A 21248-nucleotide genomic window follows, 5' to 3' on the forward strand; every position below is an offset into this window, starting at 1 on the left:
ATGGGTAAGTGTGGGACAATGAGAAAAACCCAAATCTTAACAGAAAATACTTCCTATCAGTATTTTGCCTCCAGTTGTTATACATTTACTCACGTATATTATGCATGTTAATTACAGTTGACAAATATTTATACCAGAAAGTATTTCTGCTTGTCACTTGCATTTGACAGTAGCTGGTTTTTGAAATAAAAATAGGGCTTGTTCTGAGACAGAAGGTTCTCAGCAGAATGGACCCCGCACTGTCTCCTGTGTAAGGGCTGCCCCGGCCTAATGCTCGTCTGGGACGTGCCCAAGGGACAATTCTGATAGAAGTTTGTTCTGCAAGACCGTTTGAATATTTCACGACTTGGCTTTCTCTTTTTTTTTTTTTTTTTGAGCCTGAATGTCAGAACACTAATTAAGTAGAGGTCAGACTCAAAGAAAATATATTTTTCTGAATTGTGTGTTCTTCAGAGCATTCTTCTCCACAGAAGGTTCCTTTCCCAAAAGGGACTTCTGAGGAAAGCTATCTGATGAGCTGAAGTTATTTGCCTACTTACTGTTACCTCTGCTGTGACCATTTCTGACATTTGGCTAGTCTTAGCTTTAAATCTCACAAGCATTTCTTTCCCCATACCTACATGGTGCATTTCACATAAAGGTGAAGTTGCAGGAGAGAGAAAGAACAGGGCTGAATCTGGCAGCATATCAAATATTTCCTGGAAGCAGAGTGCAGGACCCCACTTAGGCAAGAATAGAAAGATCTTGTAATTAGAACTCCCCTATGATGAAGATAATGGCATAAGCATTTGAATGAATAACTAATTTATGACAAGGCAAAATCTATAATCCAATTAGTGTTTCTCTATGTTCTTCTGGCCCATATCCTGTATGTTCTACATCAGCTCTATTGTTTGGTTTTGTGGGACTGTTACATAGGTATCTTCCTCTATGTATTTTTATATGAAAACTGATTGTCTATCCTCACACTCATATCAACTGTCCCGTTCTCTGATGACACAGTCAAAGAAAAATCAGTATTTTCCTTTAAAGGAGAAAAACAAGTGAAGGTCCACTAAAGATGGAAAAGGAAAGTAAATTTTTTTGCCATTTACAGAGCACAAATAAAAATTCATGTCAGCATTCCACAAGTTGAATGAAATACAGTGACTCAGCATTTAACTTACACATAGGATTTATTATTTTCTGTCATACAGAAATCAACTAAGAACCTTGAGTATGTAGCATGAGGAAGAAGGGTTGTGGGACTATGCAACCATACAGATATTCTTGAAAGAGAACACTATGTTGACAAAAATTGATTTCAAAATAGGATTACTTAGGCCCCAGCTCATTATCTAGGTGTGGAAAGCAAGCAGGTGGGAATCATGCAAGCATTTGGTTTGAGAGCTTAACACCCTCCCCTTCCCTCCACAGGATTGAATGGTCAAAATATTCCAGGACCATAAAGCCATGGACTACAGGTAGTGACTCAAACCTTTCTTCATATGCATCCCATTATACATATATTGGATTAATCTTGGTTACTAGATAATCCAGATACATGATAATCTTGGTTACATGATAATCCAGAAAATAGAGATTGAAGGGTTTTTTTTTCTCTACAGATACAGAAGGAGATTTTATTATAGGCAGGAAGTTTGATTTCTAGGTGGGTTTCTTGTTTGTGGATATTTCCTCATTTTATGAAAGTCACAAAAAGCTTTTACACTACCTACACTGAATCTGGCATGTACACAGAGTTTGTCCTATCTGTACTGATCTTAAGCACACTGATATAACTCTACTGGCAGGATGTCATGCCACACTTGAAAAATGGTTATTAAAAAAAAAGTGAAGGATGAAAATTACTTCATTAAGCACAACTGTGAGAAAATGGCAAGAATTCCTACATTAAGGATTGCATAGGTGAGGATATTGTAGGTTAAAGTAAGTTGGTGAGATCAGTCTCAAAAATGTTTTATATATTTAAGGTACATGGGCCAAAATTTTTACTCCAGTAACTAGTCTCTCTGTCTAGACACATAAATAATGTGATCTTCATAAATGTGCATCTGATAGCACACACACTGACTTAGGTGGGAGCTCAGAAAGAGTAGTCACTGTCATTGAGTGCATAAATACAAAGTATGATGGACTACCTGGGTAATTGGCCTGAGTCCCAAATTTGTGCATGTGAACCTGTGTTCAGGTTCACCAGAATACACACTCTAGTCCAGTTAACAGTCACAATCTCTAAGTGTACAAACCCTATTTTGACCATCAGTGTCCTTGATAAATGTATCTAGTTACTGATTTATAGTCAGCCCCTCCAGAAATTGAGGTTTGAGTTACTGAAGACATGTATTCATATTTTACAGTGCAATAGAGAAAGAACTTACGTTGCATGTAATGCAAAAAGTTATGTTCTTAGTACCTTGATTTCTCTAACTGGACAATCTTCTGAGCCATCATTTAAGGAGAACAGGGAAGGAATTTAATGGAATTCCATTATTAATTATTTCATATTTTAACTGCATCTAGATGGTTCATCAGGATTAGAACCTCATTAAGTTGAGTACTGTATAAAAACACAAGTGTGCACAGTGCCTGCCCCCAGTGTCAGCTCCATTACCCTCTCTGAAAAGAGAATGTTAAGCTGAAAGCCAATCTGCAGATGTGGCTGTGGATTCACTTCTGTGTTTGCAGAACAGTGGCTTAATGGAGTGCAGATTGCAAAGAGAAGTATGAAAGGAAGGTCAAATGCAAGAAACAGGTGTGTGTGCATGCCTGCTCTGTATAGCTTCTACTGGTTTTAGTTATCAAATATAAAAAAACCAAATTTGTAAAAAAATTACCAAACTCAGTATTTTTCCCCAGCTGATATCCAGTTCTTAGATAAATCACTTTTCTCTGTTACAGGATTAGCTTCTTTAAACAGTAGTTGTCAGTGGGAAGAAGTAAAGTTTTAAATTAGCTAAAGAAGACATTTCAGCTGTCATTTTTCCAAAGTTGAACATTTAAGCTTATTTTAAAAAAAATAGCATATAGCTTTTGTTCGAGAGAGAAAAATGAAAATCAGTATGGATTTTCTGCAAGAGATGAAAGCTTCTAATTATATTTGATTTCAGATCTAAAAGCCCATTTCCAGAGAATCATCTGTTGTAATAAAGCTGCAATACTTCTCATTTTATCTTTTGTCCTCAGTTCCTATGTAGTCCTGGCAAGAATGTCATCCATCAATGGAAAAATGTTAAATCACCCCAGTCATGAAATATTAACAGAATGCATACAATCATGACTCCTAAATTGAAGTCTTTCTAGCTGTAATTTGTCATACCTACAATTGTACAATGTTATTAGTAGAATAAAACTAGAAAACTACAAAATATATCTATTGGAAAAAATAGCATTTCTAGTACATGCATTATTATAGACAGGTCCTGAGCCTCATTCAGCTGAGGTCAACAAGAGGGTTTCTTTGACATTAGTGAAAGCAAAACAATGAGTTCCTAAATATCTTGGTTCTCAGCAACAGATGAACAACATAAGAGCAGTTTTTAATTCCTTCATGCAAAGGTTTAGGATTTCTGGAGCAAAGTAGAATTAGCATGCTACTTACTATTTTCCAGATGGCAGTAATGTATATTGAAATATATATAAAATAGTCTCCTACAGTATGTACCTACAACAGGTATGTGAGTTTTTTTTTTTAATCATATTCCCTGAAACAAACTGATAGACAATGCTAGGGGAACACATCCTAGGGACAGTCTTTGGGAGAAACATAGGAAGTTCTCTAGTCCTAGTTCTTCCAAAATAATAAAAAAATTTGCCATCTCAAAACTTGAGTACAATTTTGAAATAATAAAAAACCTTAAAAAGTATGTTAGAAGATTATTAAACATATACAGTTCAATCACATATCATCCAGAACTTAAAAATATTGCAAGCTAGCTATATTTCTTGTACTCAATTATTAATATTTTCCAATGACACAAAAAGTAGTTTTATTATAATGAGAATAGTTTAATATCAAATATCTGTTTCCCATGAGCATTGTGTTTCTGCCTGCTGTCTTTATTACCATTTTATATGCTGTGGATCTTGATGAGGCCCTGAGAACCTCATCTAAGTTTGAAGTTACCTGTGCTTTTAGTAGCAGGTTGGACTACAGACCTTTAGAGGTCAGTTCAAGCCTACATTTTCCTGTATTGCTATGATTTTTCTGTAATTCTTTGATTCTGAAATTCTTCAGTTTTCTAAGGGAAAAACTGAAGAATTTATGAAGTGTCCTTTCCATTACCCCTATACCACAAAGCAGATGTCTGGGTTTTTATGCACTTATCTGATCACTTGTAGCAGTCCAGACTGGCTGCTGATCTCATTTCATGCTTACTTATCTCTTCTGATCTTCACTGTACGTCTCAGCCCCTGCATTTCTTTTGCTACACTACATCAACATGGTATAATCTCATGCACTGAAGAAGCAAACCAAAATATATTATTAACTGGTCTGCTTTTCTAACTGTTGTTTCTCTCCTAGTGGTTAGGCTCTGTTTCCTTCCTGCAGTTCTGTCAGGCTCTCCCAAGCTGCTGTCTGTTGCCTTTGGCTCTGTGGGCCAATCTCTCATTTTGACCATAGCCCCTAGGAACACTTTCCTAATCTACCTCAAAACTGGCATTTTATACTCATCTGCCTTGTGGGCTGTGTTCAGTGAAGCCAGTGGTGCAGTTTTCCTTAAATCCTCTCATCCTCATTTGACTCCTGCCTCCATCTTTTCATTTCCTCTGCTTCCCTAAGTTTTTTTTTTAATAGGTTATTGGAAGAACTCCCCCCTCCTGCCTTTCCTGTACAGTTCCAAGTGCCTGGCCTTCCCTTTTCTGTCTGCAGTATGTCTGTTGGTGACTTAGTCCACAATAATAATATTAGCTGTTATCTTTATGTAAAAACTCTGCAGAGCTGCTTCTCCAGTCCAGATTAGACTCTTAACTTTCCAAGTGAAAAAAAAGTAATTATGCTTACAGATACCACTTTTGGAGGTCTAGTCTTTTTTTAAACTTAAACTTTTAAACTTAAACTGAATATACATGCAAAATATCTTTCCTTATTTTTCATTTTCATGACATGTCATTCAAGGTAGGCCAAATCAGGGTCATTATCTGAGACTGATTGCCAAGTCCTCTCCTTTAAATTTCACTGATAGTTTACTAAATGTGTGTTGCTCTCTGTAGGATACAGCCATCTTTGCCCATTCACAGAACTATCTCAGGTAAGCACCTGTTAACTGCAGCCTGGTCTTCTCAGGTTTTGACAAAGCAATTTCACTGCTCTTATTCCAATTATTACTGCCAGGGGAGTATTCTGACTGTGCTATCTTTTTGGTTTCCTCACTGACACCCCTTCACTGTTTGCTCAGATGTATCTGTCTACCTTGTCTTTGCTTTAGAGGTCTTTCAGGACCTCATAATCACTATTCACTTGGAGCCCGTGGCACCACCTCTGTTTCTCTATCAAGTTTTCAAACAAACCTTTACGCATTCTCTCCTGTTTTGGAGAAGAGGTGAATACAGTGATAAAGTCACTGCCAGGAGGTATGAGAAGGACTCCAGAGAACTCAGGTGACTGATACTATTAAACAAATAGCTACATGCACCAGGTTTAAAGCTTGGACATTCCCTTGAATGAGGTCAGGGTCAAACAGTTTAGGCAGCACATAAGGCTGGTCAGGATTATACATTCTTCCAGCTCCCTTGTTATCCAACCTTCAAATCTCACCCTAAAGTTTCCCCTTCTCTTATTGCATACAGGAGAAAAAATGACTATTTAAACTGATGATGTGCTGAAACCATTGCTAATCAGCCAGACAAATATTGACACTCTCATTTTACTTTTCCATTCATGTGCATTTTTTTTTGTCTTTTGTCTTATCTTGGATTCTAACCACTCTGTGGGCAGTCTTTGTTTTTGCTCTTTGTTTGTACAATGTCTAGCCAGTGGGATGCTGGTCTGATTAAGCCTCACAGGCGCTCTAGTAACGCGAATTAAAAACAATACCACGTTCTATTCCTGCTACTCCTGCAGACACTCTCTGCCTGTGGGAAGCTGAATTCTATGGCTGCCCCTGTACCAACTGAACAATACCCTATCCTCATCAGCGGGCTGCTGCAAAACTGGTAAAGGAATTGCAACAACAGCATTGGGGACTTGAAGAGAGAAGCTAATTTAAAGAAAATTAGCAAATAAAAAAAGTAAATGCAAAGACAAAAACCACAATTAAAAAAACTATATGTGACTGTATTTCATACAATACACTTGAAATTTTGTGTCAATTTTCAGTGTCACTTTATCAATTCAGTAAAAAGTTAAAAATATGGGCAAAGTGAAAAATAGACAAAAGGATCCCTTCTTTCACTTTCTGTCACTTTTCCTTTCCATCACTTCATCTTGTTTAACGTGAGAATGCCCACTGTCAGCTTTAAAATCCTGATGATACTTGATTAAACTTTTTAGTAGACAACTTTTACTTTAATGCTTTACACAGACATTAAAAACGACTATTCCTTGGCCTTCTGTAAGAGCTTTTCTTGAGCTTTATATTTTACTATGGCCAGTATTATAGTTCTCTATTTTGTCCAAAAGATTATCACCTACTGATGTACCTTGTAAATGCTGAAGGTGAAAAATAGGTTTTCTTGATGTTTTGCACTTCTAAAGGTGGTTCTAACTCCCTCAATATGAAGACTGGGTTAAATGCAGAGTATTACATTTATAATATTTGGAATTACAATATCTCAGACTATTCATCCTGCTGTTAAAAGAGCAGATGAAAGATTTTTATGATGAGACTTATATCTTCCTTCCATGAGTTTAGAGTCTTCCACTGACATAAAAAGAAAGGAAGGTTCTCCTTTTTTTCCCTTACCTTGATATTAAAGAACAAGATAAATTTCTTCCTCCATTCATTTTGAGAATAAAACATTACTTTTACTTATGTATCAGAAATTCAACAAAGTGCCTTGCTAGATAAATTATTTTGCCTCAAAGATCTTTATTCTGTCAAATCCAGTCATAACTTCTTTAATCATACACTAGGACAAGTTCATATTTCTGCAGAACTGAGTTTCTGACTATGAACAAAAAGAAATGAAGTTTGTCAAGTTAAGGTGCACTGCTGGAATTGTGCAAAAGCTTGCAGATCTGAAGTGTTATCAGTGGTTACAGTCAGCTTAAGTTTAGTACTTCTACAGTTTCAACCAGAATAGAATGTTAGTTAGCCTTTTACTCCTGTATGGCACTCACTCCTGAAGGCACTTCTGTTAATGACTAAGAGGAGGTAGAACTTCCTTTTGAGATTTTAAGTTGTGTGAAAAACAAGCACTACTGTTTCCATAATGCAGATATCTTAAGGGGGTCCAACCTCTGCAGGGAACAAAGCCCTGTATGTTTCAGGAGTTCTGACTAGGGAAGAATTACAAGAAGTTTCTCACTCCTTCCTCCTCTGTCAATCAGAAAAGACAATAATCAGTCCTATCCACACCCAAAGAGCCAAAAGCAGCAAAATTATCTGTATATCCTATTTCACTCTGAATCAAAAGAAAGGTTATTGTGACATTTAATCTCAATTTATAAAAGCTACACTAGAGATAATAACAAAGATGCAATAATCCTATTACCACTCCCAAAAATGTGGCATCTATGAAAACACACAAAACCAAATTCCTGAGAATCTTGCTATACTTCAGCATGAGAATATGCAAGTGTAATTAATTAATGCCTGAAGGTAATTCTAGTTAGCATCAGACTTCAGATGTAACACTGACCACAACTTCAGACTCAGAGGTACTTTTGGAAACATCAGACATGCTGTTTCTTAGAGCAGGAGCAACATTCTACCAACTCCTCTGAATTCATGCACTATGCCATTTAAAATATTTACTTAAATATGTGCATTTTCATGAAAGAAACAGTGGTCTTCGTACAGCACAGACCCTGTGAAGTCTTAGATTTGAAGAAAAGGCAATTAAAAAATTTATTGGAAACTTCTAAACAAAACAAACCAAAATACAAAAAATCAAATCTGGAAGAAACAGATGAAACAAGCTACTCATATTAACAAGGTCCAAGACAGATTCAGATTGAAACATTTTCTTAGAATATGTTTTTCTGTCATTTAAAGTAGTGTTGGCACACATCACCTTTTGACACAACCATTCTGAATCTTTATTGTTGTAAAATGAAGTCACCGTATTGGAGGGGAGAAGGAGAGGAATAGGTCTACTATAGTGCATTCGTCTTTAAATTTTTGATCAATGAGAACATTAAATGTCAAAAAAGAAGATAAAAGGGAGGGCAGAAACCCAGACTTTTCCTTCATGTTATCTAGTTTTTCTAACAATTCTAGAAAATACATGCTCAAGTTCATTTTTAGAAAAGACATACATTTAAGTCTTGAAAAATTATTGTACTTGTGATTAAATCTAGATGATAAGTTAACATATTTACCTCAATTTATCAGAAAGATTGCCTCAGTATCAAGAATTGCTCGTTCTTGACTGATGCAGTATTTCATTAAGGTATGGAAACAACTCATCAAAAATAGATTTGGGGAATGGGTTGGAGTTCAGTTGCAAAGAGCTGAAACCTTAATGATGGGTTTCCAGTTCAAGAATTGTCCATTCCCCTTGAGGGGACGAGCAGTCTTCAGATGAAAAGCTCGCCACTGTAATGCTTGTTGAGGAGTCGTCAAGTGGAGACATGAGCTCAGTCCACCTGCTGAATGTGTCAGCCTGGGAGGTACCCTGAGGATTGGAACCATCTCGTGCCAGAAACAGTGTCTGATTGATAAGACATTGTGCTAAGTTAAGGTCTTCAGGAACAGAGTTTTTGAAATCTATATGTGAGTTATGCTCAGATAGCAATTGCCTGAGTAGAGTCCAGTCCTGTTCTGCAAACGGTTGATCTTCAAGATCCATCTCTAGATCTGCTGTTTCTGAATCCATCCTCTGCTCAATTGCTTCTCCAACATCCATCTCATATATTGGAGAAAGGGTTTTTGAAGGCCGATGTTCATACATGCAGGTTTGTGCCATTGTGTCATAATCATCTATGTCTCCTGAAATAATTCACAATACTGTACAATGTAAAAATTGTAGATGATCCTCCCCTCAGGGCTGTGTAGAGCAAAATTTAATTCATTCAGGAAGGACAATCCAATCAGGTTAAAAAAGGGGGGATGGAGGGTTATACAAAATTGACAAAATTTGAGGCATTTATTACCTATATAAAAACAAAGTATGATTTATAAATTAAGTTAAAGCAGCAATCACCACTGGTAATTAACAATAACCTCCATAATTAAGTTTCTGATACAGAAAATGACAATGTAAATATACACTTAATGCACATGAAATTTCTCATTTACTACATAAATTAAATTTAGACCAGGAGGTGCATAGAGGGAATTAATAGAGAATGATTACTGAATGGTGACTTAAGCTATTTCAGCTTAGTAGAGAATTAAAACCAAAATTGTTTATCCACAGGCTTATTTCTACACTGCACATGCAAGGGCAGCTGCAGGCAAGGGCAAGCAAACTTAAAAAAAAATAGTACAACTTTTAATGTCTTCTTGTTCTGTGGTCTGGCTGAACATAGATCATCATCAATGTTTCATTACTCTTGAATACACAATAGTTGTAATCAACACTATTGCATATTTTTGATGGGATAAACAGACTGAATTATTGATATAAAGAAGACAAAACACAAAACTAGACAGGTATTCATCTAGCTACATGAAACAAGTTAGAACTTTTTTTGTATATAAGCATGAGTTCTAAGTATAATCTTCTCTTTAGGAAATAAGCTTTTACTGGTAAAATTTAGAATTTTAGACATCTCATAAGCTCTAAAGCAGAGTTCAAACCTACTCCCACTGGTGTATATGGCAAATATTCAGTTATATTCAGTGGGAGAATGATCCAAATTTGTATATAATATATAAATAAATAAATTACAACAATAATGCATATAGCTGTTCAGGTAAACAGTTCAGTGCGCTTTAGTTAAGGTTATTACTTTAGTTATTGCACATCCCATTCAGACATACTATATGTTGTCAAGCAGACAAAACAAATACTAAGATTCCATCAAAAGCTGATGCTGTCAATGTTAGATTGGATCAAAAATAACTGAAGTACAGACAACTGCATCCAATCTTTCTTTTAGCATTACAGGAAATCTCTTTTCTTGTAGTCAAGTTTCTCATTGAACAGCAGGGTATTGACGGATATTTCAAACAGACAAGCATTCTCTACCCAAGTTAAACACTTAAAAATATTTAAATACTGTTTCAGCCAAAATTACTTCAGTTCAGGATTCAATCCCGGACAAATTGCCAAAGCTTTCCCTATTAATTTGGTTTTGAATGACTGAATGTTTCTATTTCTGTACATTACCTGGAAGTAAATCAGTATTATCGCATTCAGTAGTTGCTGGTTGACTGTCTCTCACTTGACTTTCCTGAGTCAGCACCTGATTCTTACTGGCTTCTACAGGTTTTGCAGAGCTGCTCTTTTGCACATCAGAATTAGTTTCTCTCTGCTGAAGATCTAGATGACATGGTCTTTCTTGAGACTTTGCATCATTGTCTAAGTACTTATTGCACTGGTGAAATTCAGTAGCCATGTCATTCTTGATATTTACTTGCTGGTTTTCTCCTGGATGTGGACTACCTGCTGAATGTACTTTCTCTGAGCAGTTTTGTTTAGTCATTGAAGCACCTTGATTCTCCTTCCCTGGGATTTCAGCACCCTGAAGATGCAGGACAGAACTTCCACTTTTATCCGATCTATTGTCTCTGTCCTTTTGCTGTTTGCCATCCAGGAATCCCTCTTCAGTTTCCAATGAGTATCTTGAATGAATAAAATGGTGCTCTTGAGAAACACTGTCAAATACTTCTGAAGGAGTAAGAGACTCTATCGAGTGCTGACGTGAAGTGTGAGTTTCCGCTTTATCGTCGGCTCCCAATTCTTCACATTCATCTACTGAAAGTAAAACAGATCGTTTGAAATTTTTAGTTTTAGAAAACTCCTGACTTGCAGTATCATTTTCTGTTGCATCCTCAAAAGCTAAATTATCAATTCCTTGGAACTGTTGAGTAGGAACATTTGATGGAGGAAAGCTTTCCACAACGTTCTCTGCTTCAGATCTGTCATCTTCTGTTTCATCGGCAGAAGAAGAAACTTGGTCTGCTTCCTGAGTAAACTGAGCATTTCCAAAAGTAGAACTTTTGCTTTCTCTGGCTGTGGTCCGTGAACTGTCTTGATGGGACCAAATTTTTCTTGGTATTTCATCATCACTTGTTGAATTAACACGAAAGAGATCAGAACCCTCTTTTTTCATTTTCACTTCTATTCTTAGGCTGCTATCATAAATTTTTAATTCCTCAGGTGTACTTGTGTCACTGCTGCTTCTTCCAAGAAAATCATGACATAGCATAGTGCTGCACTTAGAAATCCCTCTTTCATTGGATCCCTCATCGTCCTGAGAGCCTCCAGCATCATAATCTTCTGATCTAGGTTTTATATCATCAGAGGATGTGGTTGCACTGCCAGTGTCTGATTCAGGGCTCTCTTTTGGATCTACAGCACCAGTACTCCAATGGTCCACAAAGGGAATTTCTGCATTTTCATGGTTTTCTGGCATTTCCATAGGCTCTATAAGCTCTGTGTAATTAGGTGAATATTTTTCTGTTATTTGTTCTGTGGAACATTCTGAAGCATCGTCTAAATCTGCTGTAACTGATTTATATTCAGTCAAGGCTGATGTATCACACAGTTCATCAACTGTAAGAAATCCTTCCACATGGATCTGAGAAGATGATATCTCATCCTCTTTATTGGTTACTTGGGAAAAGCTTGACAAAGCACTTTCACCATAGTTATGACCTGTTTCAGAGTTTATTTTATCACTCTGTTCATTACAGACTTTTGCTGCTTTTGAATCTTTCACCAGTTCTCCTGAAACAATAGCCTTTTGATTGGTTTCCTTGGAAAAGTCTGAATATCCATCAGTGGAAGACTGTGCATGACAGTGAAATTCAGCTGTATTGTCATCTTTCTCTGGATCTTCAGTCTTTCTAATTCCAGTCTGATTGCCACAGATTTGTCTAGTTTCCATGTCATTTTGTATTGAAACATTCAGTTTATAAACAGTTTCTTCTGCAATTTGAGGAGAAGATTCGGATTGTATTTTGTATTGCACAGTTTCAGAAGAATCTGGTAATTTTGTTTTATTGGATTGACAGGACTCCAGCAATCTATTGTCACTGCTACTTTCTGCGGCAGATTTTAAAGATTCATTTGCAGAATAACATTCATCATTGTCATGAAGTTGACCTGCCACAGCATCAGCCGTGTTTTTCTCAAGTTTCTGTCCTGAACCTCTGTGCTCAGAAGTGTGCATATTCTTCTGGACAACAGGAGAATCACTCCTTGAGTGCTTTTGGGCAGAGGACTGAGATTTTAATACAGCTGATTTCTGTTTCGGGTCTTTACTATTCGTATTCTCAGCATTCTTTGATGGAGCCAGAGTCTTAGGTGTTATTTTTGAAGTGGCTTTTGTTGTAGATGTTTGTGATTGTTTAATACTCTTCTTCTTAGCTGAAGGATGCTTTTCTGGGAGTGTTGTCTGAACCAGGTTTTGTAACACATTTTTTTCTTCATTATGTTTTGGAGACATTCCTGATTTCAGTGAATTTGGTGACTCCCCCTGAGGTCCTAACAAACAGTAAAAAAGACTATAAAAGTTGTATGTGCCAGTCACAGTATATTCACCAATTTTATGTTAATGTTTGTTTATGTTAAGAAACAAGTTACTCAACTTTTAATGTAACTAAGGGATTTAAAGCTTGTTATAGAATTAAGATTTGAAATAACAAATAATAGACAAAAAATACTGTCTTGGCACCTTTAAAGCAGTTCATAGAATATACATACAAAAATCACTTCAGCCTGTAACTAAAGCAGCCATCCCTAAAGTAGAAAGCAGCAGCTCTCTAATAATGCATACAAACACTACACAGCAGCTTAGCACAGGAAGTAATGAGTACTGTATTTAATTTATATTGTAGAGGAAATGAACAGAGGCAGAAAATAATTACATTAGTTACAATGGGATTAGAACACCAGAGTTAATGTCCCTGCTCAGTCAGAAAATACTGCAAGATCTTTAATGACCACAAATTGACAGAACCTGTGTCTTCTACATCACAGTGCATTTAAGATAATAAAACTTGAATATTTGAGCTCCATCCTTAACACCTTGTATCCTTCTAAACCAGTGTTTCCTCTCTGTGTTCTATAGTGGCATTTCCTACCCCTGCTATCAGTAGCTGTTGAAATTGAGTATTTGTTTGGGGCCAGTATCAGCCCCAAACAAATAGTGCTACTGACAGGGGGAGACAGGAAAACACCTAATTAGGAGGCATAAAGCAGTCTGCAGCCCAGATCTTTGAGGCTTATTACAGATGCACAACCTACAGAATTTCTGTTGAGCTCAGTCATGGTTCCAAATGCAGAAGTGCAGGGGATCAGCAAATGGAAGCCTCTGCAATGCAGATTAAACAAGCAGAAGAAAACACCGACTGGCAGTGAAGAGCGTCTTTTAAGTATTTTGAAGTTGACACATTAATTTGCATTTTACAGTTTAGGATTGTCACCAAAGTGAAATATGGAAAAAACCCAGAATTCTCCAGAAGATTTTTCCAAAGACTTGCGCAAAAAACCAAACAAACCTCAAAGCTTTGCATAATAGTGGCAGATCATTGAACTGCTGTGGGAAACTTTACCTTGGTTCTTGGGAGAATTGGTAGGTGTGTTTTGAGTCTTCTGCTGCGCTGCAGAACTCATACTCACATTCCCTTTTTTCTTCGGTACAGCTTGTACATTTTGATCATTACACCCTTTTCCTGTTGGTTTTTTTGTCAGACTGCAAAAAAATCATTACATCCATTATTTCCGGGCTTAGATCTAGCACTGTTTAAGTATATTTAAACAAGAAATATACGTGTTTCAATGTGCACACATATATAAACATTGAAAATGCAACCTAAAAAGTAAACTTTTTGAAATAAAAACTAAATATGTATCTATATTGTCAGTTTATATACAAACATGTATATATAATGACCCATTTCACAATGTCATTTCAGCTGTCTCCTGTCCAGTTCAATTTAAACTATTCCAGAAACAGTAAGTTTACAACACCTTGTGTAGTCATTAAGTGTTCCAGTATGCAGAATTCTGAATGACCTATAACAATTTAAAAATTATTAACATGCAACAGTCCAACACAAAAGCCAAATCAGTTTTATCTTTACAGCAATGTTGCCAATAGCTAACTCAAATTATTTTGCAAATAACATCCTACACACAACCATTCTCAGAATAAAAAGAACATCTAATGGTAAGCTTAATAGTTCACCTGAAACCTTTCTTCCCAAACTTATACACATCTATGCACACATCTATGTAGCAGCATGTTGCTTTGTAACATACCTGCTTGTTGTGGCATTAGCCTCAAGCTCAGTCTTTTTTTTTTTGGTGGTGACTCCATTTGATACCTTCACAGATACCTTTGTTTTCACTACTGTAGAGTAAATTCAAAGTTAATTACAGAGAGAATGCACTGCACATAAGTACCAAAAAAAATCTAATATATGAAGATCAGTTATTGAGAAGACCATATATGCATATATGCTAAAATTGTAAAATGTTTACTGTTTTAGGTGGCTATTAATTGACCAAAAAGTCAGTTTATACTCATTTACAGGATAAGAATGTAACTCTTAGCAATTTATAGTAGATTGGCTTAGAGCTTCCCTGGCTGGTTTTCAGTGTATGACCAGCCTGAGACCAATCAGAAGAGGACTTTAAAGAAAGAATTATAAAAAATTACCAGTCTGTTTTTTCCCTTCCTCTGTTGATTTATCCTCTTTGGGTTCCTCTGTCTGTTCACCCGCATTCTGGATATCCATGTTTGAATTTGCTGACTTGCTGGAAGCTGCTGCCACAGTCACCAAGGAGGGAGATTCCTTCCCTGTGGTTTTTTTCAATGGCTTTGTTTTGTTCTGCATGCTTGAGGTTACTGTCAGCACTTTAGGTCTGGCACCTGCAACTTTTCCTTCATGATTCCTTAGTCCTTTGCTGCTTCCTGAATTTTTTTGTCCACTTGCAGATGATGTCTTTTCTATATCTTGCTTGGTAAGCATGCTTTCAGCCTTCACATTTCCATTATTTTCTATTTTTGTCTTTATAACAGCTCTAGCCTTTGGCAAAGCAGCTTTTTCCCCAGGTTTGGAATCCTTAGTAATCTTGGAAACTAATTTTTTGCCATCTTTCCCCTTTACATCCTCATGCTTTGAAGTCTTATTAACAGTGTTTCTATTGGTGGATGCATGTCCAGATGCTCCTAATCCATCAGATTTCATTTTATCCTGATTAGTGGAAGAATCTCCCCAGCAACCTTTCTTGCCGTGTTGTGCCCGGGAAGTATTCCTTATGCCAACAGATGTACTTTTATTTAGCTAGGAAAAAAAATGGCATCAGAAAAAAAACCAAACAAAACATACTTGTAATGTATGATTTTACAGGATGATTTTAACCATTACCAAACAGTGTATCCACACAGAAATGTCAATATTGATTCTCTCAGGTAAAGAGGAACTCAAACATGGAGAATTAAGTGCATGAAAGGGAATCTTTGTGATACCAGTGTCATTGCAATGTATGCAAGACTGTCAAATCATGTGAAACCCATACTGGTTTTTTACAAATTAATAGTGTAGTTTTGAGTGTGAGTTTCAATAGAAGAGTTGTTGAGGGCACTAATAAAATTTTTTCAGAGCAGGGAGTGTAACAGGCTCAGTGGTGTGGTGGCTTGTGATAATAGCAGAGATTCATTAGCTCAGTAGCAAAACATTTGCTCTGGGAAACAGACGAGTTTCATTATGTAGCAAGAGAGGAATGTGAGGTTCTGAACACAAATTCCTGCCTTTTATTTGGGCTTATCTGTTTGAAAATGTCGCAGAACACAGTCTAAGTCCTAAGATGTTTCCAGTAGTCATTACTGATTCTGCAGAAACAGTTTACAAGAAAATACAGATTTTTCAAAACATAGTTCCATTAAACAATATGGAAAATAAGTATCAATTTAAACAAATAATGAAAATGGTTTAGTTTACAATTATCTGAATGTTTTAAATGTTTGGATGTAAATGTTTACCTGAGAACTGGTGAATACAGGTTTTTTGCCAAGTCTTCGGTCATCACCCTTGTCAAATGCAGCTGTAAAAGGAATAAGCAGTTTCTTCACTGTTTGGCAGGAAAGGAGGGGGACAGAAATCAAGCCAGCCTACTCAGTTAACATCATGTGAAAGCAGAAAGCACTTCTTTGGGTCCTGATTTACTCTAGAAAGGCTAATTTTGGTGACATGGTAAATATTAAGTCGAAATACATGGCTTTATGTTTAGAACAAAAAATGTGGGATCTACAATGACATCACATGGCCATAAGCAAGTTACTTAACTCTTCTGTTTCCCATGTCCATAGTCAGACTTTTGTTTATTCAAGCTCAATTCATTTATAGCTAGCGGTGCACTGAGACCTTTAAAAGTGTACAAAATTTACAAAAATATACTTTCAAATTTAGAGTACTAACAGCTTTTAAGTGTGTTGTTAATTATAAGGTATTTATTTATACTATAAAAAGAAAAGATTAATTACATTGAAGTAAATTATATTAGTTTTCAAAATTGGCAAAGCCAATATACCTAAATGTACACAGAAAGGTCATAGTGCCTCTTTAGACAGCATGCAGAGTAATGTCATGAGAATTATCCCTGTGATTGTCATGTGGAGTTTTCAGGCAGTGAATGCCTTTTTTTCCATCTGATATACTATGGGAGGAAAGCAGTTTTCAACAAAGCTTTTGAATCAATTGCACTTGTAGAACACAAAAGGGATATTTATAGACACTGTACAGACCCAGAATCGATAGGTTTCATTTATGTCTGTATTCATATTTCAACTGGAAAAAAGGTTTTGCAAAAAATATATTTAAAAATGTAGGCATTCAGTGCCTCATGTTCTGAGGTACTATACATGGAAACATTTTTTTAATGTATAATACAAAAATTCTGCTGAATTCTTGCTAAAGATACTAAAAATAATTTTTATATAAATCTCTAAAAATCACACAAAAGGTATGCTGAAAATGGCACCCCAGGGATCTAATCCTTTTTCTAGCAATGACTCTGCATATTAATACATACCAATATATTAAGACCAAATCCTTATAAACTTGTGCCTAAGAAAACACAAGGCTGTAAATGAAAAAACCACAATATCATCTCTCTTACTTTGGCATTTTCCCTCCTCTATTTTAGCCTTCTAAAGCTATATAGGCTAAATTTCTAGGAGCAAAGCCACCATCAGAAATCTTTAAGATGAAAGTTGATCTAAGTTATCCTACATGCATTTCACCTGAAGATTAAAATTTGTCTAGCAATATTGTACGATTGCTTGCATGTAACTAAAACCAGATAATTAATGCAAACATTTCAGCCTTTTAATATATATAACATATGCAACTTTAGTCACAATTTAACCTAAAAGAAAACAAAACAATTTTTGGCAATATGGAGTTTGGAAAATTAAGACACACCTTGATTTTAAATATTTCTTTCTATTGAAAGCACTAATGTAAAGTAGCCAAAGCATTGTTCACAATAGGGACACAAGCATCTTAAAATTAAACCACCCCAAATGAGAACAACCCACCCTTTTTTCTAAAAGCAACTCCTCTGCTTCTGAAGGATTTTATAATCAAGAAGCAATCCTATCCCTGTTCTACAGAGTAGTATATTACTTGACTATATTCCTAAATCGTGCTTAGAAAGACTGTCACTGCATCTTTCAGCATGTAATTGTAGAATAAAATTTGCATCTACCTCTAGGTATATAATTATGAAATTGCTACTAATGTCTTTAAGGATATAAAAAGGTTCACATCTCCTTTGAATCAAAAGTGATTTGAATTCAGAGCAGTATTTAACATTCTTTTCTTTTACAACACTGTACCGTCAAAGCTAATATTAAACCAGAACCTGAACTCCATCATCAGTTCCACATCCTCAGAATACTCGTGTACTTCAAAACAAAGGAGCATTCAGAACAAAAACTCCCTTTTGCTGGAAGTGCTGTCTGTTCAAATGTTGAGAGCACACCATGCAGCTCCTTGGGGGCTCTCTGCAGCAGCACACACAAGATCACAATGCCAGCCAGCCGAGCAGCCCAGCTCTCTGCATTTGCTCCCAGTGCAGGACGAGCATTATGCAAGAGACGAGCAACATTTATACATCATGGAGAAAGCGATAAAGGACAGAAACAGAGTGCAGGGAATGGATAATCTGCTTTGGGCAAATTTAATTCATCCACAGCTCTTATCTCCTTAAAAATGAGGTAGATCAGGTTTTTAATCCTACTGCAGTGTTTTCAGTAATTTAGAGTAGCTGTAAATAAGAATAGAATGCATCTACATGATGGTGGAGGGGTTCTATCATATATACTCCTAACAAGAAAAGCAGGGAGGACTCTTCACAGAAAATGACCTACTGATTCCCATATTTGAAACTACCTAAGCATGCCATCATGCTTCTATTCTAAAACACCACTTCAAAACACAAAGCAGCACAAATTTTGCTTCAATTTGTATCAGGCTCCACAATTCCATCTGCATTGTATCCACTGAACAGATTGCTAAAAAATTCTAATGCCGTTTGATGCCAGACATACCTGCTTGTATTTTCTGTTGATGGTCTGGCCTCATCAGCTTCCAGCCTTCTGTGTGACGAACAGCATAAAAAGACTGAACCAGGAAGACCCAGAGCTTATCACGCAGCGCCTGGATCTTGCACGTAAAACCCTGTGTTCAAGTAACAAATCAGCAGCTGGCGAGGGGCATATTGTCATAGCAACCAGTCATTATTCCTTTCAGAATCTACTTACTCCCTAAGCTAGATCAATGATGTCATCACTTATATTTTATAACGGTCTGCTAGATGGAGATGCTGTTTTTGAAGGTTTATTCCCACCACAGTGATTTTTTCTATAGTTTAAAACCTACAAATTACAGCACTAGTAAACATGACATTGCTCTCATTGCTCTTTTTTTCCTTTTCTTTTTTTTTTAAATGAACCCCATAATAGCTCTTCACTGTCAGCTGTGTCACAACAAGGTCAAATACTCCAGGGAAAAATAATGTATTTGATTAAATTTTCATTGCTTTGACCAAGTAAATCTGTAATAGCACCAGATTGCAGTAATTAATGTTTCATTTATTTTTTATTCTTTGTCATACTGTTTATGAATTGTTCCCAGAATTAGCCAACCACAGCTTAAATGTCATTATTTAGATTGTATGAATATACACGGTATGTTACACACATGGAGCCTGACACCTCCACCTAATCCAAAAAACACACACTGGATTAAGTGTCAGTCCTTGCTTCAGAGGACAGTTAAAAAAAAAGGTTCACAAAAAGCGGGGGAAATATTTAGGAAGGAAGAGAATAAACTCTCTTCCCCTGTAAGTTTCAGGTAATGCAACATTTTGCTAAGTTTTTCTCTTATCACAAATTTAAAGTGATAGTAAAGATCAATGGGGCAGTGCTGCCCATAGGACTTACATTTTCAGTAATACACAGGATGTTTTTTATTGCCAGGATGGGGTTTCTCTTTAAAGTAAACAAATGCCTACGTTTTCTGTACTTCCAAAAGGACCTTGGATTTATGCAGATGCTTTTCTGTCTGACCCCAGTTGCATGACTGAGCCATCTGAGCTCACACCATATCATCTGATTTGAACCATGGCATGAAACTGTACCAGAATAGTTTTTGTACAAGCACTGCACATTTAAGAACCTACCATCTCCTCCACATTTGCGGACTCCAGCAAAATATCCACTGCTACAAGAAGAAAGCAGCTATTTTCATTTTTAATGCTTTTTTCAATTGCATTGAAAATTAGTTCGAGGAGGTCAGGTTTGCTGCTCATTGCCTGTGCCTGAGGAAACAACAAAAGGCAGTCGTTTAAAACAAAAGCGTGTACTTTGTATGCAAAAGCATTACCGAGCAGAGAGGATCTGCTATCAAGCTGTGCAGGAGGTATTCCAAAGCTGAGCATCTTCTTTTGTATCCATTCCACAGCCCCACCCCTCTCCAGGCCTCCAGCAAATTATCCTGAGGCTTCACTCGTTAACAGAAATCTTAGGAACAAGCACACTGTGATGAATTTACAGCCCCATGCAACTCTGGATCCAAAGGCAAATTCTTTTAATATTTCCCTCTTTATTTTTTGCACTCCTCTGTATATTATATCATGTTAAAAAACATATTTCACAGGAGAAATGGACAGGCTAATTAACAAGCTGGGTGACTAGGTGAGCTCTCACCAGAACCTGCAGCATTGCCACATCCGTGCAACTGATGACAGAAATCAGTAGCAGTTTGAGTACGCTGCTCATACTCATAATCTTGTAAATCTGGGCTGTTTTTCCAGGGGTGAAGCAACACAGACGCTGTCCCACTAAACCAATTGGAACTTTTGCTTAACTGAAGCACATACCCTGAATGCAGTATTAGCACTGTGTATCAAACCATTTACATGCTTTAAAACAAACCTGAAAAAACCCACCCCAAAACTCTTAGTTTTGGTGGTGGTTTTTTTTTTTTTTTTTTTTTTTCTGTAGAATTGTAATTCAAAGCAAAACCTGAGACTATTTTGGTAATTTAGCAGCCTGATCTTTCAAAAATGTGACATAATTCAATTTATTTGGAAGCATATTTGAACTTGAGGGCACTTTTACCTGCAACAAAACAGAGAAGCCTTCACTTTGTACTATGTGCAGGAAGTTTGCAACAATAAAGGTTACACATTCCTCGTGTAGCCGTGCTGCCAAGGCCACAGCTCTCTCTGTCCATTTCACTCGGGGCAGGCTATTGATCAGCCGGTCACTCTCCATCAGACGGAGAGCAGCATTCTTGTGGTTCTTGAAACAGAAACAGAAATTAGCGTGTTGCCAAGCAATTACCTAAAGAACTGCTGATTGTAAAATAGCATCTGTTCAGTTACTGAGCTTTTACACAGGGATCCAATCATGTCATTATTTCCCTTATTTAAATAATTTTTGGAGTCTATAATTC

General features: G+C 36.6%; 1 protein-coding gene across 1 annotated transcript in view; it reads right to left on the minus strand.

Moving 5' to 3' along the window:
• Positions 1-1156: 1156 nt before the first annotated feature.
• BTBD8 (BTB domain containing 8) overlaps positions 1157-21248 on the minus strand; it is a 38032-nt gene continuing 17940 nt past the window's right edge. Inside the window, exons 10-18 of the mRNA XM_059478775.1 lie at positions 20912-21094; positions 19972-20109; positions 18839-18968; positions 16268-16329; positions 14942-15569; positions 14542-14632; positions 13833-13972; positions 10441-12762; positions 1157-9095 (exon numbers count right to left, since the gene is read on the minus strand). Of these exons, the coding sequence (XP_059334758.1) occupies positions 8626-9095; positions 10441-12762; positions 13833-13972; positions 14542-14632; positions 14942-15569; positions 16268-16329; positions 18839-18968; positions 19972-20109; positions 20912-21094 (4164 nt within the window). The 3' untranslated portion in view covers positions 1157-8625. The remainder of the gene's footprint in view (positions 9096-10440; positions 12763-13832; positions 13973-14541; positions 14633-14941; positions 15570-16267; positions 16330-18838; positions 18969-19971; positions 20110-20911; positions 21095-21248) is intronic.

This window comes from Ammospiza nelsoni, chromosome 9 (genome assembly GCF_027579445.1).
Source record: "Ammospiza nelsoni isolate bAmmNel1 chromosome 9, bAmmNel1.pri, whole genome shotgun sequence".
NCBI lineage: Eukaryota > Metazoa > Chordata > Aves > Passeriformes > Passerellidae > Ammospiza > Ammospiza nelsoni.